The 27,179-nt window shown below is 36.0% G+C and overlaps 2 protein-coding genes and 1 long non-coding RNA gene across 4 annotated transcripts; 1 reads left to right on the forward strand and 2 right to left on the reverse strand.

The window, feature by feature from the left end:
- Positions 1 to 389: 389 nt before the first annotated feature.
- LOC117616574 lies at positions 390 to 1,523 on the reverse strand. Its single transcript, XM_034345935.1, has one exon. The coding sequence runs from the start codon at positions 1,521 to 1,523 to the stop codon at positions 390 to 392; it is 1,134 nt and encodes a 377-aa protein (XP_034201826.1).
- A 1,719-nt stretch (positions 1,524 to 3,242) lies between these two features.
- Positions 3,243 to 9,251, reverse strand: LOC117615478 (copper methylamine oxidase-like). Of its 2 annotated transcripts, XM_034344560.1 has the most exons (12): positions 8,653 to 9,251; positions 7,964 to 8,073; positions 7,527 to 7,832; positions 7,308 to 7,420; positions 6,869 to 7,199; positions 6,561 to 6,776; positions 6,235 to 6,471; positions 5,745 to 5,930; positions 4,700 to 4,840; positions 4,325 to 4,593; positions 3,917 to 3,998; positions 3,243 to 3,666 (listed from the first exon to the last, which is right to left on the reverse strand). In XM_034344560.1, the coding sequence occupies exons 1-12, from the start codon at positions 8,870 to 8,872 to the stop codon at positions 3,544 to 3,546; spliced, it is 2,334 nt and encodes a 777-aa protein (XP_034200451.1). In that variant the 5' UTR covers positions 8,873 to 9,251; the 3' UTR covers positions 3,243 to 3,543. The 2 variants fall into 2 exon arrangements, with proteins under 2 accessions (XP_034200451.1, XP_034200452.1); XM_034344561.1 differs by lacking the exons at positions 3,243 to 3,666; positions 3,917 to 3,998 and having other exon boundaries at positions 4,351 to 4,467; positions 4,551 to 4,593.
- A 2,561-nt stretch (positions 9,252 to 11,812) lies between these two features.
- LOC117616129 lies at positions 11,813 to 14,358 on the forward strand. Its single transcript, XR_004584105.1, has 2 exons — positions 11,813 to 12,972; positions 14,029 to 14,358. It is a non-coding gene; the product is annotated as an uncharacterized LOC117616129 (long non-coding RNA).
- The last annotated feature ends 12,821 nt before the right edge of the window (positions 14,359 to 27,179 follow it).

Below are 27,179 nucleotides of genomic sequence, written 5' to 3' on the forward strand. Positions count from 1 at the left end.
GTTATTTTCCCCCTTTTTGCTCACCCATATATTTGGGCCTAAGAAATGGGCTTGGGTTCCGAGGCTCCCAAGCAACCTGGAACCTCCATTTCTCGTCCCATCAATGGGCCTCATGACGACCTATTACCATCCATACCACAACCCACTCAAGCAAGCCCCGGGCATCTTGCGTGGCTTGGGCCCACTTAAGCTTGTAGCATGACATGTTGTTTATTTGCTTGGCGTGGCATGTGTATCAAATGAAAAAGTAATAGCAATAAGTTTAAAACACATTTAAGTTCATGAGCAATTACAACATTCCCACAGACATGCAAAAAATATTAATAAAATCGAATTATGAAACAAGAAACTGCAATGCAATTTCTGCTAAAAATTGCAACAAATGAAAATCAGCAATACATTACAGTAACCATACCTTGATTTCCATTCTTTCCCGAAGCACAGAGAAGCTGCCCCTTGTACTTGCTCTTCAAAAACATAGCATCAATGAACAACAAGGGTATGCAATATTGAAATCCAGCAATGCAACCGCCAAAAGACACAAAAAATCGTCGAAAGCGATTAATTCCAGCTTCACAATCAAGAGTGCAGAGAGAACCAGTGTTAGTTTCCTTTACGGCGTCCGCATACGACACTAACTCGTTGAAGGACTTCGACTCATCACCGTGAACGTCCAATTTAGCTAACTCTTTGCCAAACCATGCGTGGTAGTATGAAATGTCTATACCATAATAATCTTTGAACTCGTGTATAATCTCAACTGGCTTCAGCTCTGGTTTTGCACGAATTCTGTCCACAATGAGGGAGGACACCACACGAGACCTCATCATCTTACTCTTTGATTCCCGTATCCGACCAGCACATGTATGAACATTATTTAACGTCCGAATTACAAAACTGCCAGTAGCTTCACAACGAGAAGCATAAACACGCCAGCTGCAACCCTCCAATTTCTTATTCAAACAAACAGCAACCACCCGCTTCTTGTCATTGCCGGCATATAAAAAATTAAATCCTACTTCAAGAGCGTACTTGCACAATTTCAACCGGAACTCCTCTGCACCACCGTCAAACTTCTGCCCCACATGATGTATGTATGTCTCCCACTCATTCGACAACAAAGGCTTAGCACTTGCTCTCTTCGACCTGTCCGAAAACTCGTTTCTGTCTTCGACAGTACTAGAACACGACGACTCGCCCTTTTCACATGCTATCAACTCCTTATTTACACAAAAATCACCACTATATTCACTGATCCCGCATAAATCCTTCACTAAAATATCAACAGTCTTCTCATTTGATATCAACAAAAATGTCCTCATCAAGTCCAAATCGCTATCCGTTTCTAGAAAACAACTCGGATAACTGGGCACCGAATCCCGTAATGTGAAACAACCCAACTGCAAACCCCTAAACCTCAGACACAAAGTCTTCAAAATATCAACCATGGATGACTCTGCTGAAACTGAAAACATGATGGTTTCCGACTTATATGTGCACTTGGCAATGACACACACCTCCATTAGCCTTGAAAATGCAAACAAAACAACAAACAAAAACAGAAAACAATTAAAATCACTAAATAATGTACATGAGCAGTTGTAACATTCCAATAGAAATCAAAATATTAGTATGAAATCGAATTATGAAACAAGAAACTGCACTGCAGTTTATAGTCAAAAACTGAAATAACAGAAACAACATTGCACTTTATGTGATAACATACCCATAAATTTGAATAGAAACCAAAAGAAAACCATGTTCAAAGTACTAAAACTTAGATAAAAACACATTTAACTCCATGAGCAGTTGTAACATTGCCTTTATGAAACCAGAAACTGCCAACACTCCAACAAACAGATGCAGTTTATAACAGAGGAGGCAAAACAAATCGAATAGAAACCAAAAGGAAACCACGTTAAAAGTACTAAAACTAATATCAAAAAACATTTAACTCCATGAGCAGTTGTAACATTGCCTTTATGAAACCAGAAACTGCAATGCAGTTTCTGCCAAAACTCCAACAAACAGATGCAGTTTATAACAGAGGAGGCAAAACAAATAGAATAGAAACCAAAAGGAAACCACGTTAAACGAAATCTATTGTTCAAACGAAAGAAATTTGCCTGCCAAACGAACGAAATCTACCTGCCAAACGAAAGAAATTTGCCTGCCAAACGAACGAAATCTGCTGCCAAACAAACGAGGACTTGTGATCCACTGTTCAAACGAAATCTACTGTTCAATTCGACTCTCTTTCTGATTCGCTCTCTGGACCTCGAAGAGAGTTTACCTGCGATGACGACTATCAAGAAGATGGCGCCGACGACGATCCAGAAGAAGGCGCCGACGTCGATCCTCGTGACGAAGCCGACACCGAAGTCAACCTCCTCGTTGCCTCTATCTCTCTGAGATGTGAGAGTCGGCTTAGAAAAGATTGAGCTGGGGAGAGAGGACGAAAACGAAACAGAGAAGAACAGAACTCGCGCCTTGTTTAAACATTCAGGGGCAAAAGCGTCATTTACTTTGTAGGTTTACAAATGGGCCAGGTTTTTAAGAAGAATGGTAGAATTGTCTTATCAGTTGTTAAATTTTACCTGGCCCAACGAATCTAGGCCTCTCTTTAGGCTAATCCAAAATAGTAGTTTTTTCCTAGGTATTAAAACTAAAACCAAAATATCCAATATCTTACAAACTAATTAATAAAATTAATTATGTCTAAAACCTAATTTTTCTTATATAGTACAAGTTATTTAAATGGTAAGTATAAAGAACAAATATATATTTTTTGCAAAGCAATATTCTAATATATATATATAAATATTTTAACTACTCTGATGTATAAGAAGGAGTAGAGAATCACACTGCAAGAACGCGCACCCTTGAACAATTAACATAACCCACATATATATTATTATTAGACAGACCTAAATCACATTGCAAGAAGCCAATCTCTTGGACCCATCGGGACTGAATTATTAGAACATATATTATGCAAAAAATTTTAAAATTAAATTACATCCTTTAAAATAAACAGTTTTAAAATGTCCATTACCATAGAATGGTCCAGTCCAGTTAAATTCCATACGAATTATTGAGTTTACTGTGACTACTGTCTTTGTCTTGAAAAGTTGACATTTATAATTAACACCCAAATAAATAAATAAAAACCTGCGCGTGTGATAATATTACGTCCTCCAATAACTGGAAGCGCTCTATATAATAAGAGTAAGATTGCAACGTTTAAATGACAACCATTTCAGGGATATTATAATCAAACCAAATGTGAGAAGCTAGTTGTATATGGAATGGAAGCCACACAGAGAGCGACCATGACTCATGTCTATGATCAGCCTCAGTTTGAGCACCAAAGAAAAAAGTTGGACAAAGATATGTCAGCACAATACATTGTTTTATAATAAGAAAACAAGTTCGTTTATCTATCTTAAAATATAACTAATCTGACCATAAGCATGCCACTTGACTACCTAAATAGGTTTTGGTAGAATTTCTCTGTAGCATGCATCCTCGTCCTCTTCATTTTTAGAGCTTAGCCAGTAGTCCATTCTGAATAGGTTTTGCAGTCATCCCATTGTCCTTGAGGTCCAAATCGCATGTATTCGGGGGGACGTCCACTGCCGTTGAGCAATTAAAGAACCCATGTGGCTGCATTACAAATAGTAAGGAAAATCAGAATAATAAGGCTTTATCAAACCTAATTGTATACTTTGAGATATAGCATGGTTTTGTAACGACAGAAAGCCTTTGATCCCATGTACTGAGTTGAAATTCTACATATGTCAACAGTGTCACTAGGTACAGTAAAATTGTTCTAGCGAAAAGGTATATAATACAAATGTAACAGTGTTTAAACACAAGCGAGGAAGAAATTGAACAAAAACAATAAATTATGTACCATGAGCGTAAAACCAATACGTTCTACAGGCATCACCGGCCAGTCTTCCAGTCGAGGAATGTGTGTCACTCCAAATACATACCTGCAACAATTGGACACTGATCAGATCCTGCATTAAGCTGGTATCCATATCAACACATAAACATGGACAGATGGACTGTAACCTCCTTTATTCACTTTCAGTTAGCTTACGAAGACCTTGTCCTAAGTTTCAAATGTGGTTATGAGGCCCATTTATACCTTCCTAGTTCTCGCATGAGTATTCTCATTGTACTGTTTTCTCATTTCAACTAAAAATTAGGATTATTGTCCCCTGTCCAGTAATATTCCTCCTCCTTTCAGAGTATAGGATGAACTCAACACGCGCATTAACATCTTAGTCTTTCAGAGAAACAAAAGTCCACTCACCAAAGAACAATGTCAGCTTCTTCCAGTGACCGATTTTTCTTAACCCAAGTGGCCAATCCCTCCCCAATGCGTGGATTTTGATTAGGAAATTCTCCTCCAGGATACACTTCGTCGCGTGCATAAGATGTGACCCAAAGATTATGCTTCAAAAAAGCAGCTCTTCTCAGAAATTTTGCCTCAGAACCAGCTAGTGGTAAACAATTTGAACCAGGTACTAGCTTGTAACCTGTTAGCTGCCCAGTGCGGTTGACATTTCTGGTGTTTCTGACCTAAAGTAAGGAAATACCATGTGGCATTCGAGAAATTAATATATGAACTTGAATTGCAAAGAGAAAAACTTAATCATTCCTAAAGCACTAAAGGGTGTTGTCTTACAATCCAATGGCGAGCAGATAAAGGATTACAATCACGCATTGCTTGCAATTCTGATTTCAGCAATTTTTCCTCAGCATAGAATGCATTGTTGTGAACATTATTCTTTCCTGGTTCTTCAACTTTAACATTTACTTCAACCACCTGAGGGAAAAAGGAAAGCAAAAGAGAAAGAAATAAGGCTACAGTTATCAACATATTCAAAGAGAAAGAAAAAGGAAAGTGAAAGGTTGACCTAGAGAGCATAATAAGGTGAGCCTAATAATAATTAGAATTCCACTATGAAAATTTAAAATTTGAATGATACAAAAGACTGTATGCTTCCATCATTTCGTAAAGCATCCGCATCCATTTCAGCAAATGTAGGAACCTAACAACCACAGGATCATAAGAAAAACCACTGCTTCAAAATCTCACATATAACCCTAACATCAGAAAATTTTATCCCAAGAATTTCATATGGGTTCATATCGGCTCCGAGATTATTGGGGCCCGGGGTAACCTCTGGATCTACATATGCATCAGGAGATTTTTCCACAATTACTCTATGGAAGGGGTAAAGCTGAGACACGGACTTTTTTTTTCTTCTGGGTTACAATGGCAGGGAATCGAACCCTTGACCTGGCGTAATCGTAAACCATTTTTCCACCCACCCACACCTCTTGGGTTAATCCCAAGGGCTTACAAATTTTCTTAAATAAGGCTTCAACACCCAAAGGAAGAACCACAACCCAGCTCTATAGAGTTATTTAAACCATTGACACATGAAACACTTGAAGAACAAACCATACAGGACATGAATAATGAATGATTATCATAGAAGTCTTAAGAGAACAAACATTGGAATTGGAATCACAGCAAGACAAGGCTGCTTGATCCTTCAAACCACTTGCAATGGCTATCCATATTTCTTGCTAAAGAGTTGACTTGAGAGTGAAAAGAAACTAGGATGTTACTTTTATCAATATAATAAATATTGGTAGATTCAAAACCTGATCTAACAAACTACTGGACTATAAATAAAGGATCCAAAGAACACATGTATGACCTGATTGAAAGTTTCACCAGGCTTACTATCAACTGCCATGTCCATACGAGCTACAAAAAAGTGTTGATGCACTGGTGCATATAGTCCAGGTGCAATAGTTGTACCATACTTTCGGGTTTCTCCTGGTTGAAGTGCACCTAAGCTTAGAATTCCTGTAAGTTTCACCTCAGCTTCAATATGCCCATCCTACAAAAGAAAATTGATAAGCATGACTGTCACTTTAGTTGCTCAACTCAAACAACAAAATCATACCCAAAAGAAAGGAAGCAGGGTAGATCAAATGGATTAGAAGTACAGAGACACTAGTATGGTAAGTGAATCCATATGCTACCATCAAGATGGTGGCCCAGCCCCATCCCATCACAGTACTGGGCATCTGTATAACTTATCGGTAATAATTTATGAACATGATGACACGGGTGATTCTTCTAATCAAGGCGATACAAGCAAATCAAAATCCCCAGTGAAATCAAGGCAGAGGATAGCTTGCCTGATAAAAATGCCAGTAAAATCCGTACTCATAGTTAGCGACAGTGCAAATAAAAGATACAGTCAGCCTTCTAGACCGTCGAACTTCTGCTAAACCTGTTCTCCAATCCTGATGCTTCCATAAAATTCCATGATCCTCCTCATGCAAACAAACACAATTCTCAATTGTTTCAACACCCCCAGTGAAATTTGTAAAGTGTGCATCGAAGTACTTAATATAGCCTAAACAATCACAACCCTGCAACACCAAAATTACGTCAAAATGTGTATATAATCTAGCAAAGATAGAGATAGAAGGGGAAATGGATACAGAGAAGGTATCCCGACCTTTTTAAGAGAATGCGCATTTTTACCCAGCCCATCTTCTCCCGCATCAAATGCGTTCTTCCTGTAATGCGGAGCATTTGGATCACCATAAGGGACCACCATCTCAACAAAACTTAACCTATGGGCTACAGGCCTCCGGCCTCTGCTACCGTCAATATACGCGACAGAATAGATAACCAAACCTTCCTTGGAAGTAAAACCAATACGGAAATTCCACTGCCAAGCAGAAAGAAAAAGATAATAAGAATCAATATGACATGTGGATATGAAACAATCCAACGGTGTAGTTCCCGAAAATAAGCAAGAACCTTCTGCCATTCAACAAAGTGCCCATTAACACGAAAACTTGGTCCTTCAGGCTGAATTATCTGTAGAGGTTTCACATCACTTCGATCAACACCTCCTCGTGTTTCACCTGGAGTATAATTTCTCAATGGATCAGCAGGAGGCAGGGGAACAAGTTTGCGGTCTTCAAATTCAAGAACCACCATATTTTGCATATCAACAAGCACATGGATTCCTTCAACTGGACGAGCATAACCATTTTCCATAGGGCAATCACTCTCAGTTCTACAGAAGATAAGCGGTTTCGCAAGCCTGCGGCTAGGAGCATCAGCTTCACTGTGGTATCCAGCACACCTGTTAAGAAGAGTCATACTCCACAACATTACACAAAGAGCTAAACATAGAGTGAAATCATATTCTGGCAACACTTTTATTTGAGAGAATTTCACTTTAGAAACTGACCAAGGATCCACCATCACAAGGTCCATATCCTCAATACCCCTCTTCTTCATTGCTTCCCGAAATGGAGGAAAGTCCTTTACAACAGCTTCACATTCAGCATACTCCATAGCATCCTGTATTTTCAGAAACAATGATTAAAAAAATATTTTTTTCTAAAATGGGAAGCACATGCAAAAAATAATAATCGAGAAATAACAATGCAAAGGAGGCTGTATATACCATGGGAGGCTGAACATCTGGAACAACTTTGGATGAAATGACTTTACCCCTATGGTGACCACCTCGAGTTGCAGCATGAACTTCTGATAGTTCAACGATCCAGATGCTCGTCTCATTTGACTTTTTGTTATAAACCACAAGTCTTGCTTGCCTGGGAGGAAGTTTACTAGGAATCATAGGTCCACCTTTAGTTCTGGGAAGCAATGATGGCTGGAAAGGAGGGAAGAAATATGCATCTGCCAATGCAACAACGTGTTTATCTGGTTCTACCAAAGCCACTTCAACAAAGCGCATGCTATCCCTCACCTGAAGAGAAATGAAATCAATTCTTATAATCCTCAAATGAGAAAATCAAAGATCAAAATTGAATTCCTGGTAAACAGAATCCAACCCATATTTTAGGCTAAAACATAATCAATAATAGAAATGTGATTAACCTCAGGGGTTGCTCCAGCTGCCCTGACAGTGGCCACTGCCACAGAGATTTCAGCAGCAGATAAAGGCTCCAAAGGATGGCTGGTTTGAGCCCTCAACATGACTGGGATGCCTATGTGAATAATTAAACAAGAATCATCAGAAACATATCTACGATCAATGCTACCCAGAATATGAGATTGTCCTTTTTTTTTTTCTTTTCTTTTTTAATTATTTTTTTTAGAGGCTAAAATATGAGATTTTTAAGAAGGAAAGCCTGCTTAAATCGGTTGCATTCAATTTTGAAAAACTGGAATAAAAATCTTTCTTTATTTTTCCTTCAGCAGTTAGAGTAAGCAAAGACCAGTTTAATCCGAAAGTAACTTTTTTTTCTAAACTGGAAAAAAAAAAAAAAAACAAATGGGGAAAAAAAAATTCTTGCGTGTAAGATTTTGTACCCCAGAAGACTGGAAAAGTGAATTCATTAGACCAACTAGTACACGTAAACCAAACCACCTCATTTTATTTCATGTTCCTTAATATTCTCAGCAACCAAACAACAAAAGATAATCACTTTCTACAGCGAAAAATAAAAAAGATAATCACTTCATTGTCTTAAAATCAAGATCCTTTTTTGTAAAAGTAGCAGTAAATAAATATATAAAAAATTGGACCCAAAGCAGTAAATAAAAAAAAAGGATATTCTTACTACCTTTGGTGGCAGTGGTGTTTGTAGAAGTAGCAGGAAGGGTCTCGATGGGTCGGATCAAGGTCGGCACAGCAGCTCTGTTGCGGATCGGATCCTGGGACGGATCGGAGCCCGAAACGGTCCAATCGCGCATCGGGTCGGAGGCCTTGTGAAGCAGAGCCGAGGATTTGGCGGGTGCAGCGTCCAGGCAACAAGGCGTCGCTTTTTCCTGAGTTGCGGCCATTGCGAAGGGTTATCGAGCTCACCGTATCCACCGTAGTAACTGTCACTGGAGTAGTTTTCCACTGACATACAGCAATGCCTCTCTCAGCAACAGATTGAGGAAATGAAAACGCTCTCGAACTTCTCGCTCTTTCTCTCTCACTTTCCCGGGAAAATTGATGTAAACTAATCTGCTGCTGAATCTGATAGCTAGCTGGCTAGCTAATTAGAAGAAGGATATAAAAGAGAGAGTACAAAAGGCGGTTGGGTTGAGAAGTTTATATATAATCCTTTTTTTGCTTCTTTCTTTTTGCTTTTGTTTGGTAATAAACAAACAAACAAACAAGTGAACAAGGCCAGAGAGCGGAGCTGCAGAGGTTACAATAAAGACAAAAGGAGGTATGGAGTGGAGCGATAGGAGCTTCCACTTGTAAGAGACGTCGTTCTGCTGATCTCTAAACTCTGTCGGCCCTTTATGGCCACGTCACTCCTCTAGCTAACTCCGTGGTGGTCCGACCCGACCTGACCTGACCCGGTTTAGATTGAATTGAGTTCAAATCAATCCCGATGTGCCACACCGTTTTAATATTAAATAGGATTTGTATCGCATCATCCAATTTAACAATTCAACCTTTCATATTTCTTCAATTATTTCTCAATAAAATGACAACATTTGAAAGAAAAAGTGGATTTGCCTTTTGGTTTTCCGATAGCTGGTTGGTGTTTTCAACCTATTGACTGAAAATTGTTGTTGAAAAACGTGTTTCGCTAACTTGTCTTCCACATGATTTTCATTTTTTTTGTACTTTGAGCAAAGCAACCGAAGAGACAAATCATTTTTTATTTTTTTATTTTTTTCACTTTGTTATGTTTTGATCTAAGTAGTTAAATAGGCTTGTAAATGGCCGTAATAATTTGGAGTAATTGCTCTTTCGAGAAAAGTTTAGAATTCGAGTCCTAGCATTCGTGTAGTGTTTGTAAGTTTTAGTATATTATTGCTTCTCTCAATAAAAAATAAAGTAACCAAATCGGCTTGAATGAATTTGATATATATGCTTGGAGCAACCAAGAATAAAATTATGACATACACATTCAGCTTTGATTGTTTGAAGGAGTTGGTATATATATTGATCAGCAAGTGATGAATAGTCTATCATTTTACCTAACTTAATAATAAAGACACGAGCACCAGCTCAGCCTACGTTGAGGCATCGTGAGGCAGGCCCCCTCAGCCAAACAAAACAACTCATATACTGTCAACCCAAATACAAATTAGTCTTAAATATTATTCATTGCCAACGAGAAAAAGAAAGACGAGTAGCACTCAACTTATTTTACATGGTGACCAAAATTGAATGTGCCTAGAATTATTGGAAAAGAAAAGGAAAGCGTGCTTATAAGTTGATGGACTCATCTACGTAAATGGCAATTTCCAGCGTTGGTGGGGGTAGGTAGGGGCCGCAGATGGAGGGTGACAATTATTTTAATTTAGATAACACCTCACAATTCCACGCACAACAGTCATACACACGTCAACAAGTCAATTGCAATGTTGCAAGCCCGCCTTTCACTCTTTATTTGTTATTAAATTCTTTAGTTATATTAGCTTAACATGCCGCCGATGCACTACGAGTACTAGCTAGTGATATAGGGCCAAATCATGGATAATAGTACAAAATTCAAACTAAATTAAAAAAAAGCCGGCCACAACTTAAGCTCCTACCACCAAATTCATTTACGTAAAGAAATATTATGTGAAATGAGTCGTTACTCCTTGTTATTTTTTGTAGTTGATACGTACACGAAAATATTTATTTTTACATTTTTAATAAATGGTTTAAGCATACATATATATGTTTTTTTAGTAAGTTTAGGGATTGTTCTTTCTAAATAAGAGATATTTAGTGATATACCCATTTCTAGCACTAATATTATAAATAAACCCTACACAATTGAATTCATATAAACAAACTCAAAAAAAACTCAAAAAATGATAGCTAGCCTTATTGAATTTAATATTGATTATTAAATTACTTTGATGCCCTATTGAGTGCTTTGGGTATTTTTATGAGATTTTGGGGTTGGGCTTGTTTTAAGAAATTGATGGCAATTTTGTAATTTATAAGAAGTTAAAAGTTTTTTTGTTATGTTGTAAATGGGCTTTGTGTGTGTTTCTAAAGTCCATTTTATATAGGGTATTTTTATAATTTGGGCCCCCATATTGGATATAATAGTGAATCTCCCTCTAAATAATGAGCCAAATAATGTTCTTTTTATATACTAGAATATGGTCACATCATTGGAAGATTAATCCAAGTATTGTCTACGACCCTTTTATTTATTTATTATTTATTTATTTAAATCTGCAGAGATGGTTTGCCTAACATTCATACATAGATTTACAATATGTGATTATGTCAACTCTTAAGAGTTGCAAATACAACAAGGAGGATTTACAATTTGTGCTTCATACAAAGAAAAGAATGATCTTGGAGAATTATGCCTTGTAAAAGACTGACATTCTATATATACTAAAACCCAATGCAACTAAACACTGTAGCTAAGCACAGTAAAATTACGAAAATGCCTCTATTTAAAACTGTACAGCCTGCTTTTCCTTTCCTTTTGCACAGTAAAATTTCCATTTTGCCCTTGACTGATTGTTCTGTATTTTTCCCGTTTTGCCCTCTCTTTCCTTGGGATGTAACTAGCGGCTGTTTAGGGTTGGGAGACGTCTGGTTCGATTTCAACTGGCTGGTTGGAGAGCTACAGGGGTAAAGATGGGAGAGCTGGGTTGGTTCTTCGATGTCTACATCTGGAGGCTTTGACTGTTTTACGCAGCCATCTGCTTAGACCATGAGTTTGCGTTTTCATTGCTCTGATCTTCCAAGGTGCTCATTTTCTGACTCCCTTGGGTTCTATCAGGAAGGGGATTGAATCTCACAGATTAGCTCAGGTATTTCCATCGTTCTTATTATTAATTTTTTTAATCAATTGTCGATTCAATGACTTTGCTCTCTTGGAGAAATCTTAGAAATGGAAATCATTCCCAATTTCTGTTTTGGTTGCCGATAAAACACTGGGAAGTAAAGACCAAGCGTGCTTTAAAATTAAAAAAAATTCATTTTTTAATCTGCTTTTGGTTGATGTATCCTAAATATGGAGAAAAAAAATTAATGATAAAACACAAGGAAAAAAGAAGTGAAGATTAATCAGGTTTCGACAAAATAGAAATTGGGAATAATTAACCAGCAAGCATACTGATAAAGTGCCATCTTCCCTTCTATGTGTACTCTCTTTATGGTTCATGAAACTGTAGTGAAGTATCTGAAATTCAATTTGGTTTAACGATATACCACTTTAAATTTCTCTATCTGATTAATATCATAGTTTGAGATATGCAATAGATTTCTTAGGTTCTGACTTCTGATCTCTTTGCACGATTTGATTGTTAGTTATAGTGTTAGATATGGAATTGATTTTTAGGTTCTGACTTCTGATAGCATTACAGTATTACTATAGGCATCTATAGTATGGAATTGATATCTTCTTGGTTGAATTACTTGCTATTTACTCATGAGATTTGAAGTGTTGTATACTAATGACTGATTTGATTGGAAGCTACAGATTTTGAAATGAGGTATTTCTTCCTTAAAAATGTTTATCAATTATGTTGTTTGATAATTTAAAAAAAATGAGTTTTCTAACCCTAAACCCTCTAATATCTGAGTATATTGTTGAATCTTTTGGGTGTTTTGTTGAGATTCATTTTAGGGTAGAGCTTTTTGTAATTTAACGATAACTATAGAAATATTACGGAGTACCATTGTTTTATTCTATTTTGAGCTTATAAGAGCTGCATATTTGACTTTTGGAATGGGAATTGATTTGAAGAACAAATTTTTTTCAGTTTCAAACCTTATAATCCTGTTTCTATGTTTCCTGTTTGTATTATCTGTTACTGCTCCTTTATCCTGTTTTATGGAATATATACATCTACCTTGATTTCCTCTTCCACCTTGATGCAAAATCGAGGTGACAGGGTGTTAAAAGGTTCTTAAGGGAAAGGCCATCCATGGTTGAAGAAGGGCAATGGATATACCATACACCCACCTAAATGAGGTCAGTTTCTTGACTTGCTGGTTACCAATTGGTTTGGTAGATTGGCAGGTGTTGTTTGTGTTTATCATTGTGGTTGTGTGTTTGTTTGACTTATGTCTGAAATATATATATATATATATATATATCAGCTTTTACTTTGTGGTTTTCAAATGCCTCGAAGCCATTCTTTTCAGCTTTAAAATTTTTATTTTCAGTTTATTCTTTTGCTTAATTTTTTGTCTTTGGTTTTTTTAACTGTTTGCTGAAAAACTATGTAAGAGAGTTGAATTTTGCACAGATTTAAATATCTGGGGAATCTTGCATAAATTCATTTACTCATGTTTATTCTTTTGTCTTCCTCATTTAATATTGTTATGCAAGAGAGTGAATTTAACAAGATATCATTTCTATGTCCTCCTGTTTGCGTTGCTATTTATTATACAGGATATCAATTTATTTTCTTTCCTCAGTTTCTTCTCTGTCCTCTTCTTTGTTTTTTATTTGCTTAATCGTTTGCTTTATCACATAACCATTAGGAAAATGTCTTCATTCTCATCTTGACAATAATAACTAATGTTAACACAAGTATTATCTAAACAATTAATATATCCTAAAATTATCAGTTGCAAAATAATGCATACATTGTATGAAATCTTTCTTCTGAACAAAAGCAATGTAGAGATTTTCTTAATTTGATTTTGCTTTTTCCATTTGCCTTCATTTGGAATGGATGAAGATGTACAAGATTGCATCATTGTTCATAGTGAATTGTATTATTTTATTATGCAGAATATTGTTTCAAATGCATGTTCACCCTTAAATCCATATTATCTTTGTGGTTTTCATTAAATTACTACATTTCTTTGGGCACTTCTCTGTCTCTGTGATTCTTATTTTTCATTGTCAAGTAAACATTTTATGTATGATTATCTTGGTAGTGACCTATTGTTTCTTCGTTTAGCATTTTGAACTATTTGAAAATTTTAACTATGTTTATATGAAGATGCTGATACTTCCTTTCAATCATGTGACATATCAATAATAGTCTTTAATTTTCTGAGATTGATTCAATGGCAGCAAAGGAAGATTGATGTAACAATTAGCAGGGAGTTGCTATAGGATTCTATGCAATGAAGTGTTTCCACTACTTCAACAACAAAATAAATGAGGTGGGAACGAAGATTGCTGCATAATTGAAAGAACAGAGGAAATCTGATTATTCAGGAGCTGAATATGGTCATTAAGTCTTCATGCTCAACAAAATCACCCCACTCTGTAAACCGGAATTTGTATGAAGCTAGGTTTCAAATATGTTAATGAGATATGAGTACATGCTGTTTTGTGTAGTATCCTGGTATTTGTAGGTATTTTTAGTGGCGATTTTATATGGTTAATTTTACTTAAAAATACAGGAATGGGTCGACTGTGTAGCAAATGGAGATGCTAGCATGTTGAAAATAAAAATAGATGCGACAGAAAAATAGATGCAAAACCAAATGTTGATATATGCACTGTAGTAGAACATTTGCTTTACAATGGTCCGAAAATGCTTTTTTTTTTTTCTTTAAAAAAAAAAAAGCTATAAAAGCACCACATTAAGAATTATAAACAAAACTAAAGGATTCTTAATGTACTTTATTGCACTTAAGTGAAACATAGAAAATGCCTCCACTTTATTTGACATAGTATTTGTGAGGAGACTTAAATTAATATATATATATAAAAATTACTTTTCTGCATTATCACGCAATTATAGTCCTCCTATTTTACACTGTTAAAGCCTCTTTAGGCCCAAAATTGTGTTTATCATAGTGTTAAGGTAGCACACAATTGCATATAGTCCTCCTATTTTACATTGTTAAAGCCTCTTTAGACCCAAAATTGTGTGTTATCGTAGTGTTAAGGTAGCAAATCATGAAATTGGTCCTTTAATCCTCTAGCAATTTCTTATTAATTGTTTTATTGTCAAACGTGGCTTCTTATATACGAAAGGATTTTCCTCAAATACCACATATTTCCCAAACCCGTCTTCTTCAAGTCAACTATGCTAAAACATTGCAATCAGTTCCTAGAATCACACTCCCAAATTTTATTTCCCCTACCAAAACAAAAATTATCAAATTCAAATCCCCAGTCCCGTTAACCGTATAAGAACGAATTTGAATTAAAACCCTGCAGTAAAAGAACGAACATATCTTTAAACAGAGTTACCCAAATAGCAGCATATCATCTTTACCAAAAAGGAGCTATCCTAAAGCAAAGAAGCGAAGATAACTTTTAGGTTAATGTTTCTTCATTTTGATTTATTGACTTTTTTTTCCTTTTGTGTTGCCTCAAAATTCCTTCACAAAATTCGACTTGGCTATACTACTACGTGTTTTCTGCTCTCTTTCCTTCTGTTTTTTTTCCCCTCAGGCTTCCATGAAATTTTGATTGTTTCAGGAGATCTTGGGTACGAAATCCAAATATGAGAAGCGGTCATTCGGCCAAATTGTTTAACAATTCTTCGCTTTAAAGGTATAATTCATGATTGCCTCTCTATTCCTTATACTCTCACTATTTTTTTGGTACTGATTTCTTTATTTTTGTAATGTTTGTTTGCTCATCATTTCTACATTTTCTTTTCTTCCACAACTTTATACACATTTGATATAATTTCATAACCCGCAGCATCGCGCGGGTCCTTTTACTTGTGACAACAAAGTGTTAATAACTACTGAAAGTATTCGTATCTTTTCACTTCTCCTGAAAGTTCTAAGATGTATGTACTCATGATTATATTCAATCAAACCTCATTTGCTAAAAAGAGGACTAGTATCTAATTAATCAAACCTCATTTGCTGTTCTAATTTTGGAGAATGATGTTGAGTGAATTTTTTTAATTTAAATTTATTGAATATCCTAAGTTGCAACTTGCATTGAAGGTATAAGTCTATGTGTGGAGGAGATTTGGCTTGTTATCTGTAGATGATGTGTCATTCTCTATAATCAACTTAAGTAAGAAGGGTCAACATACACAATCATACTCTTGAATTCAAATCTGCAGATATGATTTTCCTAATATTTATACGTAGATTTACTGACAGGACCCGCTCCGGATTTCCCCCTTAGAATCCGCGATGGACCCTACTTTCGGTCCGATATCTAACCTAGGCTGGGCCCACTTACTAAAAGAACCTTCTCCTCCAAAACAAAGAAGATGAGTCGAGACTTTTACCAAAATTTCGACAAAGTCTCCCCTGAAAACCAGACTTTTCCCAAAATTACAACCTATCAAAACACAGTAAAAAGTTCACAACTGACAACACGCAGAATACAAAAGCATATAGTTTGGCATCCGGCCTTATATCCAACCCTAACATGGGCGATAATAGAGCAATTCTAAGGAAATTTAGTTTACAATTGAAAACAAATGTTCAAAGGAAAGCAAAACAAATAGAAATTGCCCTACAAAAGTTCAAGGCGCGGAAGTGAGAATCTTGGCGTGGTGGCTCGGCTCAGATCAAGCTACTGTCTGGGGGCACAAAACGGAAAAATTGTGAGTGGACAGAACAAGTTTCAACATAGGTAATATCAACGTACTAACCCCACTGTTTTAGAAAACAATGCCAAAACATGCTTTCGAAACCGATATATAAATATATAGTCAAAGTAAAACCAAGGTAAAACCCATATCCCGTAACGGTATACTAATACCCAAACCCACTCAAAAATTTTCCCTTTTTCCTAAACCACTCTCATCCCAAAACACATGCTAGTTGACACAGCGAGCAAGAAAGGATCCTCGCCAATAAATACGAATAAAGGTTATATATATATATGTATATAGTATATAGGTAAGACCACTACCAAACTTGTACTGGGGAAACAATCCAACCGGAGGATTGTTTGACTAGACCATGTGGAAGAATCCTCAATTGACCATGTGGCTAGGGAACGAGCCGTCCAACCGAGGAACTAGGCTCACCAGCACGCACAGGAAAATTCTCAATACTTGTGCCCCTGTGACAAGTCCTACGCGCTCAAACTACCTAGCTAACGATCTATGAAACACCCCGTCAAGGGTGCCCGAGTTCCGACATATCCAAGTATCCAATGTTTTCAAGTATTCAAGTGCCGGAGAGGTACATAGGGTAGTGCTAAAAGTACTCCAGACTAACATAAACCACAACCCAAATCCCATTCCACAACCTCTTTCCAACAATCCCATGTACCCAACACATATCTCTAGACAACCGGACATCACTTGTGTCCAAAACACAAATCCCAAAATATACATATTCAAAGTATAGATAATAGTTCTCAAGATAACAATAAGTCAACCCACAACCTTCAAGTATCCAAAAATATACAAATGATTCCATAAAATACCATAAAGCAATATTAAAACAATATTAAAGTTTCAACACTCAAAATATCCCAGAGCAAAATTTTAATCAATTTTAAGCTTTCGTGCGGAATGTAGTGTTGAGACGTAAAGAACAAACAAAATAATTATAAGAAACTCAAACATAAAAAGCCAAAACCAAGGATAAGAGTATAATGAAATTAAAAACGATATCATTAATATTTAGCAAACTTACATAGAAGCAGAAGGGCAGTAGTGCTTAACAGAAGCTTCGCAGAAGCAGCACTTTGGAAATAAAACACTCAAGCACTCAAACTTAAACACTCAAAAGCTTAAAATTGATTAAAATTTTGCTCTTAAGAGGCTGGGCCAGTACCTGGTATCAGAGCCGAAAGTCCCTAGAAGAGTTGTTAGTCTGAAGGTTCTAACTAAGTATTGCAGGTCTAATCTTCTGGTTTTTATGTCAAGTTTCCTTTACTCATTAGTCATCGAGTTGTCTAGCTGCCGAATAGCCTTGTTAGCCGTTGCTAGAGAGGCATGAGGCGTTGAGAGACCTAGGTAGGGACTAGCAACTTTGAATTAGGAAGAGAACATAAGGAAAGCATAAAACCCAGAATATTAAAATGGCAAGACTTAGGAGAATCTTGTCTACCCGTTCTTATGGAAAAGCAAGCTCTAGTATCAATTCTAGCCACAGAACCCTAAGGATCAAAAACTCTCAAGAAATAACCATGCGAGACGTAGAAAAGGAGTTATGCAACTGGGATATACCTAGAGTACCCATCACTGATATATACTACAAAGGATCTTTCAAGTTTTGATCTGATTATGCAATAAAAACTATTGAAAAGCCGATATCTATCTTTGATAAAAATGATAGTTTCCAGCTATATACTCAGCGTCAAATCGACCAGCATTTTGATTTAAAAAAAATAACTATTTGCACATAGGCTTGGTGCTGGTAGCGGTTAAACCACTTACCAGAATAGAATTGCCCAGTTCAATCTTGCTATGTGTAAGAGATGGAAGACATAGAAAGTTCACAAATTCTTTGTTAGGAATAGTCGAGTCAACCTTAGGGGAAGGCCCGATATATTTTAACTGCTTTTCAAACTTTTCTATTGCACTTTCTGATATAAATGTCTTAAAAGCTTTAACATTGAATATTCAAACTCAGGGTTATGATATGGACCCAAGATTCCAAAATCTAGCAATCATTTATAGGGTTTCAAGGTTATGAACATTGTCTGTCCCAAAGATAAAGATTTAGACAATAAAGGTGAAACTACCTTGTTCCAAACCAACCTTGAAAAGTCAAACGTAGCAGTCCCAAAAATGATAAAGTGGAGTGATATAACTCTACCAGAAAAGTGGATTTTGGATGAAGTAGCCCTAAAAAGCCCCTTGAAAATCAAGAGCTTACGTGGATCTCACAAATCGCGGATGAAGAAGTAGAGATACAATTCTCCAACGCTAGAAAAACTAGGATTGATCTAGCACCTTCTAGATCTAAGCTACAACCACACAGATCGAGTACCTCCTTTGATAGAACTTACGATCTAGACCATGAAAGAATGGTTCTAGCAAGACTTAGGAGAACTCAAGAACAAATACAGAGGCTAGTCTTTAGGTTTGAACAAACCATTCCAGATATAGGTTTCAGAAGGAATCCCCCTCAACCTGAACTAACCTTTTCAGATGTAGAATTTGAAATAAATATGATAAAATCTTTTGAAATCGAACACAAAAAATCAAAAGAAATTAGTCGAGTATTGAAAGTGTTAATAAAAGAATTTGGTTTGAAACAGCCTTTCAGAAGCATAGGCAAGACCATCTCTGGAAAGCTCACACCGCCTTCATGAAAGAAAAGAATTTTAACTATTTTTTCTTTATGTGGTTAGATTAGTGTGCTAAGAGATATAAAATTCATGAATATATGAGTAATATAGAAATTATAGGAAGCCCGTTCTCGACTTATACTTCCAAAGATGGGAAGTCAGTCAAAGCCATACATCCACCCGAGATGGTGATTAAACAAAAAGATGTGATAGCAGCTCCCTACAAAGAAACCACTTTCCTTGAAGATAGTGCCAATAGCTTTCGCACATAAAGTAAAGAAGACATAAACGCAGTCATTCAGCAGAATAACTTCTCCAACCTGTTTATGCAATCTCTAGGAAAACAAGTTACCAGGATTGAAACATCTGTTTCTGTGAAGGAACAAAAATCCGAATCAGGTCCCTCAGAAACTAAAAAGATTAAGGAAATGAGTCAAGCGTTCTTTAAACCACCTCCTGCCTTAGATAATAAAAACTTTAAGATGGGAAGAACATTGTCCAAAGATGAAAACTTTGTTGACGTCCTGGCAAAGAAATTATCAGGATTGAATCTGTCAGATAAAGGAAACGGTCCTCAAGTGTCGGTTCTCACTAAAGGGGATATAGATAACCTTGAAACAATATTTAAGAAGAACACCTGAAATTAATAGGTTAACAATTGAGAATAGATTCACTCAAACTGCTAAGACTAAAAACTACTACCCAAGACCCACGCAGTAGATTTACAGTTTGAGAAAGATGGAATGTGGAATTCCGCTTAGTATGACGGAAGCTCCATAGTTGAATGGAATATTGATGGTCTGACAGAATATCATACCATTAATACAATGAAACACATGATGATGTATGCTACAGCCTCTAAGATAAAAGGAAATGGAGATAGGAGGGTGGCTGAAGCTATCATCGCAGGCTTTGTCGGTCAATTAAAAGGACGATGGGATTTCCACCTAAGCGACCTGGCAAGGACTCAAATATTAAATGCTCAAGTGGCTATTGGCCAACAAAGTGTACAGGATCCAGCAACGGGAGTAATCAAAAGTGAAAATGTTTACTAGGAAGATGCAGTAAATTCATAATTCATACGATCACTCTACATTTTGTAGGAACTACATAATTGCAGCACGACAAGTCTAGAGAACTCTTAATGAACCTTAAGCGTCCGACCTTGTCCTATTTTAGATGGCATAAGGATGTGTTCTACTCTAAGATATTTACAAGACAAGACTGTAATGCTGATTTTTGGAAAGAGAAATTTCTTTCAGGACTACCAATTCTATTCGCTAAAAAGGTTAGGAAAAGAATTAAAAATAAAAATAGTGGTGTCATTCCTTATGGGTCATATACCTATGGGGAATTATCCTATGAAATATGCACTGAAGGATTATCCCTTTACATTGACATGAAATTAAAGAAATAGCTTGATAAGAAAAAGACCCTAGGAAGAAAAGAGCTAAGAGACTTTTGTGAACAATTTGGTTTTGAACCAGTAAAATCATATTCACATAAACCACATAAAAAGGGAAGAAATTTGGGGGGGCATTAGACTAAGAAATATGAGAAATACTAGTCTAAGTTTGAGCCTAAGAAACCGTATAGAACCTTTAGAAAAAAGAAATACGCAGGAGAAACTAATAAAAAAAGCTAGTAAAGGAAAGAAATGTGCGGTCCCAACATGCTATAAGTGTGGAAAATTTGGACATTATAAATCTGAATGTAAAATGAAAGATTAAATCAGCAACTTAAGCATTAACAAAGAACTTAAGCAACAACTTTGCCAAATAATGCTTAATTCCTCTGGTTTTGAGCAAGAGAGTGATGACAACTAGCTCAACTCGAAAATGAAGAATTATTTGTATATGATACTGAAACTAGCTTAGATAGCGAAGACGAGTGCGCCTGTCAATTCAATAATCTTAGAATATGTGTCTTAACAAAAGAAGAAAGTCTGATAATAGACTTAATTGACAAGATAGAAGATCCAAAGAAAAAGAGAGAAACGTTAGAAAATTATATCTCGCTAGCTAAAGCAGGACCAAGTAACCCGCAACCATTTATAACTAACGTGAGACAACCAATTGAAAACTATAGCTTTAAAATTATAGTAAACAAGATGAATGATAAAATTCATAAAAAAGAACCTACTTCAACGACCTTCAGTGCAAAGTTCGTGATGTAAAAGAAGAACTTAGGGAGTTGAAAAATAGGGTTAGAGTTCTATAACTCTATCGTCCTTTTTCGAAAAAAGATACAGAAGAAAAATCTGAGCAATTAGAGTTTGAAAATCTAATGGGATAATTTCAAGAGAAAATAGAACCTGTGAGAAGAAAAGCCCTACAAGAAGAGCAGGTTAGTACCATTAAATTCTTTAATAGCATAAATAGAGTGATAGCACATAAATGGTATGCGATGATAACAATTGTGATGAATAAAACCTATAAGTTTACAGTTGAAGGGCTGATAGACACAGGAGCCGATCTTAACTGTATAAATGAAGGAGTGGTACCCACTAGGTATTTTCAGAAAACTACCCAGGTCCTACATACAACTATTAATAGCCAAAAAATGGGAATTCGGTTTAAATTATCTAACGCTGTTGTGCTTAATCATGGTATTTGTTTTGAAACCCCTTTTGTTATAGTGAAAGGTTTAAACCAGTCTCTAATATTAGGAACATCATTCATTAATATGCTTTATCATTTCTCTGTTTCTGAAGGAGGAATTAGAACTGAGGTAGAAGGTGAACCTATAATCTTCAGGTTTTCTCAACCATTGAAGCAAAAATATATTAATGAAATCCAAGAAAAAATAAAAAGGAAAGAAAATTATCTATATCATTTGAAAGAAAAAATGCATCACAAAAGAATAGAGGAGCAACTGCAAAATAATAAGATGAAAGAAAGAATTGATGAAGTCCAAAAGATGTTCGAAAATCAAGTTTGTGCTGAAATACCTAACGCCTTTTGGAATAGAAAGAGGTACATAATTGAATTTCCATATGAGCCTGATTTTGATGAAAAGAAAATCACAACCAAAGCCAGGCCAATTCAAATGAATGCTAGGTTAATGGAAATTTGTAAATCTAAAATACAAGATTTACTGAACAAAAAGTTAATCAGGAAAAGCTCATCTCCTTAGAGTTGTTCTGCCTTTTATGTTGAAAACGCGGCTGAATTGGAAAAAGGATTACCCAGATTGGTTATAAACTATAAACCTCTCAATAAAGCATTGAAATGGGTTAGATACCCGATTCCTAATAAAAATAATCTCTTGGATAGATTAAATAAGGCAGTCATCTTTTCTAAATTTGATATGAAATCAAGATATTGGCAAAACCAGATCGCCAAAAAGGATAGGTACAAAACAACCTTTAATGTCCCCTTTGGACATTACAAATGGAATGTTCTACCTTTTGGATTGAAAAATGCCTCTTCTGAATTTCAAAATATTATGAATGATATATTTAATCGTTACACTGCTTTTATCATTGTTTATATTGATGATGTTTAAGTGTATTCTAATTCTTTAGAACAACAATTTAAACATCTAAATATTTTCTTGAAAGTTGTAAAGCATGAAAGTTATCGGCAAAGAAAATGAAATTATTTTCTTCAAAAATTCACTTTTTGGGACATAATGTTAATAAGGGACTGATAGTTTTGATTGATCGAGCAATATCCTTTGCTGATAAGTTCCCTGATGAAATTAGGGACAAGCAACAATTACAAAGGTTCTTAGGAAGTCTCAATTACATAAAAGATTTTTATAAGGATTTAGCCCAAGACTGAAAACCATTACACCAAAGGTTGAAAAAGAACCCGGTTCCCTGGTCTGATGAACACACTAAAGCTGTTAGGAGACTAAAAATCAAAGTCAAAGAACTTCCTTGTTTAGCTCTAGCCAACCCAGAAGCCTTTAAAATCGTAGAAACCGATGCTTCAGAAATTGGGTATGGGGGCATCCTAAAACAGAAAGTCTGTAACTCAGAACAATTGGTTAGATTTACCTCTGGAATTTGGAAACCAGCTCAAAAGAATTATTCCACTGTTAAGAAAGAAATGCTAGCCATTGTCCGTGCTGTTTCTAAATTCGAAAGTGATCTTTTAAACATTTTTTTTTTTTTTATAAGAGTGGATTGCAAGGCTGCAAAAGACATTTTGTTTAAAGATGTAAAAAATTTAGCATCAAAATAGATTTTTGCAAGATGGCAAGGAATTCTTTCTACTTTTGATTTTGATATTGAATTTATTAAAGGTGAAACTAACGTACTCCCGGACTTTTTAACTCTGGAATTCTTGCAGGGTGCGAACCAGAAGCTCCGAATAGATGACTCCCAATAAAAGTCCCTCAACTCTTACTAAGTCATCCCCTCTTGATCCAAAGCCACTGATGTCTTCTTCTCCATATAACAAGGGTAAGGAGAAGCAGATTTTTGAAAATCCATTCCGTGAATATATGAATATGTCTATAGCAATCATTGAAATGAATGATCTAGACAAAAACCCGAATTTTCTAATTGAAAAATATTTAAGGGATAACCTTCCTCCCTTGAATAAGCCTCGTATTTTCTATGAAACTCTTCTGATTGAGACCAAGTCTGTTACGAGGATTTTAGAGACCAAGAATATGGCCTAATAAGCCTCGTGTTGGTATTTTCTATGGATCTTTTCAAATGAAATTTTGTAAGTGGAATAAAAACCATCCGAATGAAAGGACCTTATTCATGTGGTTCATGATAATGTATGAACTACCCTGAATTCTGAAATGGGAATATGTTATTTCGGAATATGTTGATGATGAATGGACTTATATCCCTAATTTAGTCTGAAGTATCTTAATCAGATGGTGGGATAAATTCACTAAAGATCACTTGGCCCCCACCAAGATTACCCCGACGCTCATCCCATCTTTTGACCCTGTTGCTGCTCAACCTTTGGCCACTTCTTCTGCTAGTTTAAAGTCTCTCATAGGTTACAACTATTGATAGACCAACCAGGCTCAACTTCATCAAAAGAAGACTTGAAAAAGAAAGTTCTCGAGATCCTTGATCTAAATGACGAATCCATGGCATCAGCATCTGCCACTCAGCCTGAAGATGAAGTGGACCCGTTTGCTAACGAAGATATGCTAGACAATTATCATCCAGATCTATATGGTGGGCCTCAGTAATATTATGTCTGATAAGAAGACAATTTGTACTTATTGTTTACGTTAAAACATTTTTCTATTGCTTTAACTTTACTTTTCCTCTGGTTAAAGCAAGATGCTTCTACTTTAACCCTACTTTCACTTTACTTTTGTAAAAGTTTCTTTTTTTCTTTTGGCCATTTGCGTGAAAGTTCAGCAAGAATCATCAAAGTGAAGATGCCGCTCTACTGTAGGCTGCTTTGTGACTTCCTGTCTTTGATTGATACGTCGACATCCCAGAGGCTGTAAATTGAGGACTTCTCCTCAGTTGCAAATCATCGAAAAATGTCACCTCAGAAATAAAAACTTTGTATTTTGAGTGTTTAAGTTTGAGTGCTTGAGTGTTTTATTTCCAAAGTGATGCTTCTACGAAGCTTCTGTTAAGCACTACTGCCCTTCTGCTTCTATGCAAGTTTGCTAAATATTAATGATATCGTTTTTAATTTCGTTATACTTTTATCCTTGGTTTTGGATTTGTATATTTGAGTTTCTTATAATTATTTTGTTTATTCTCTACGTCTCCACACTACCTTCCGCACGAAAGTTTAAAATTGATTAAAATTTTGCTCTTAAGAGGCTAGGCCAGTACTTGGTATCAGAGCCGAGGTTCTTACTAAGTTTTGCAGGTCTAATCTTCTGGTTTTTCTGTCAAGTTTCCTTTACTCACTAGTCATCGAGTTGTCTAGCTGTTGGATAGGCTCGTTAGCCGTTGTCAGAGAGGCATGAGGCTTTGAGAGACCTAGGCAGGGACTAGAACCTTGAATTAGGAGGAGAACAAAAGGAAAGCATAAAACCCACAATATTAAAATGGCAAGCCTTAGGAGAATCTTGTCTACCCGTTCTTCTGGAAAAGCAAGCTCTAGTAGCAATTCTAGCCATAGAACCCTAAAGGTCAAAAAGTCACAAGAAATAAACATGAGGACGTAGAAAAGGAGTTATGCAACTGGGATATAGCCAGAGTACACATCACTGATATATACTATAAAGGATCTTTCAAGTTTAGATTATAGCTTTCCACATTTGAAAATAATGATTATTTAAAAACAAAGTCCACTCACATAAAGTCCGAAGCTGCGTGACCCTGAGAGGGTCCTGCTTGCTAACACGCTAAGCCTGGGCACCTCACTCCTCTGAATTGGTCTGAAATCTTCAATTCACCTCCCAAGGAGAACAACCTCCAAAACAGCACTTGGAAACAAAGAAGCCTGTTTCACTTTGTACCACTTCCGACAGGGCTAAACTTGCTGGATGACTACGAAATTTGGATATGTTGTAGATTACAGAATTCTTAACAACTTTCATTAAGGAACCTTTCTCATCTGAGCAAGGGAAATCGACATGCAAGACAGAATTCGAGCCTTGAACACGATTTGAGGTAGATAGACATCTCCAATTGCTTTGAATTTTGGATATGTCATAGTTCTTGAACAGAGGAACAAGTCTTCATGAAACTTTCATGAAGACTTCTTCACCAAAAGAACAGTGGAAAATAGACGTGCAAGGCCAAACCCGAGCCTTACACAGAGAATTAGGCTGTGACAAACAGCTTGTACTCAAACTGCATTTGAGGTAAGTAAACTTCCTCGATTGGACTCAATTTTTGATATGTTCTAGTAGACAGGCAGATGAACAAGTTTGAAGAATGAAATATTTCGTTTTGAGCTGAGGAGATATGAGTTTCGAAGCAGTCAACAAGACTGACGTGAAGAAGGAGAACTGGAGCTCTGAGCTTTGAAGAGAATGATGGTGAAACTTGTGTTCTGTGAGAGTAGTGGTCATACTTGGGAAGAGGAGGGAATAAGAATATTGCAGAAGTAACAATCTGACCATGCTTGGGAAATGTAATAAGCAGGAGTGGGGGGATCTTACTTTGGGGTTTTTAAAATTTTGACTTCTCCAAATTTACGATTGTGCCATTGCACTTTCGTAGATCACAATTTTCTCGTTAAAATTCCGATTTGAGCCCACTACATGTCTACAAACTTGTGAGAGAGAGCTCTATGCAATAGTGTAACTCTAACTCCGAAAACTAATTTCGAACAAAAAGTGACTAAAGTAACCCCTACCCCAAAGGGCAAAAATTTTAAAAGGTGGGTTCCACATATGTCATGTCAATAATTAACGAAAATTATAACAGTAAGACTGACAGTGGAACTAAACTGAAAAAAATTGAAAAACTTAGGATATGTTCGTTAAAATTGAGAGTACAAAGACAAATATGTCTTACGGATAAGAGTACAGGGTACTAAATTGAAATTAACCATTAAATAAACATTTGAAAATAAAAACAAAGTAAGCTTCACTTAAAAAACAATTTTTCGGTTCCAAAAATAAGTTTTACAATAAAACCGTTAACAATTATGGAATTTTTAAAAAATACAGATAAATCTTTATTTACAAACCCATTAGACCATCTCTCTCTCTCTCTCTCTCTCTCTCTCTCTCTCTCTCTCTCTCTCTCTCTCTCTATCTAACCCAAAACCCAGCATCACTATTTCTCTCCAATCCAAAACTCCACCGTGCATTGTGCTTCTCACTCTCTCTTCTCCTTCGATTCCATACCTAAAATCCCATCTTCCCTTCACTCACAAAAAAAGAGTAAACATAATTTTTTTATTTTAAACAAAACTAACGTTAATTTTGTGGAAGATGTTAAAATTCTCTTAATTTTTTAACAAAGTGGAAACAAAAACTAGTTTGTCTAATGCATTTAATAAGGGTAAATTTGAGAAACAAAAGATGCGTTGTCAAATGTATTAATGACATTATTCTAAGTGTAAATAAAGTAACACATGTCATGAAGAGAAGGAAGAAGGTCCAAAAAAAAAAGTTAGAGAGAAATTTGCTAGCATTCCCCT

The sequence above is a fragment of the Prunus dulcis genome, chromosome 1 (assembly GCF_902201215.1).
Source record: "Prunus dulcis chromosome 1, ALMONDv2, whole genome shotgun sequence".
In the NCBI taxonomy this organism is placed as follows: Eukaryota; Viridiplantae; Streptophyta; class Magnoliopsida; order Rosales; family Rosaceae; genus Prunus; species Prunus dulcis.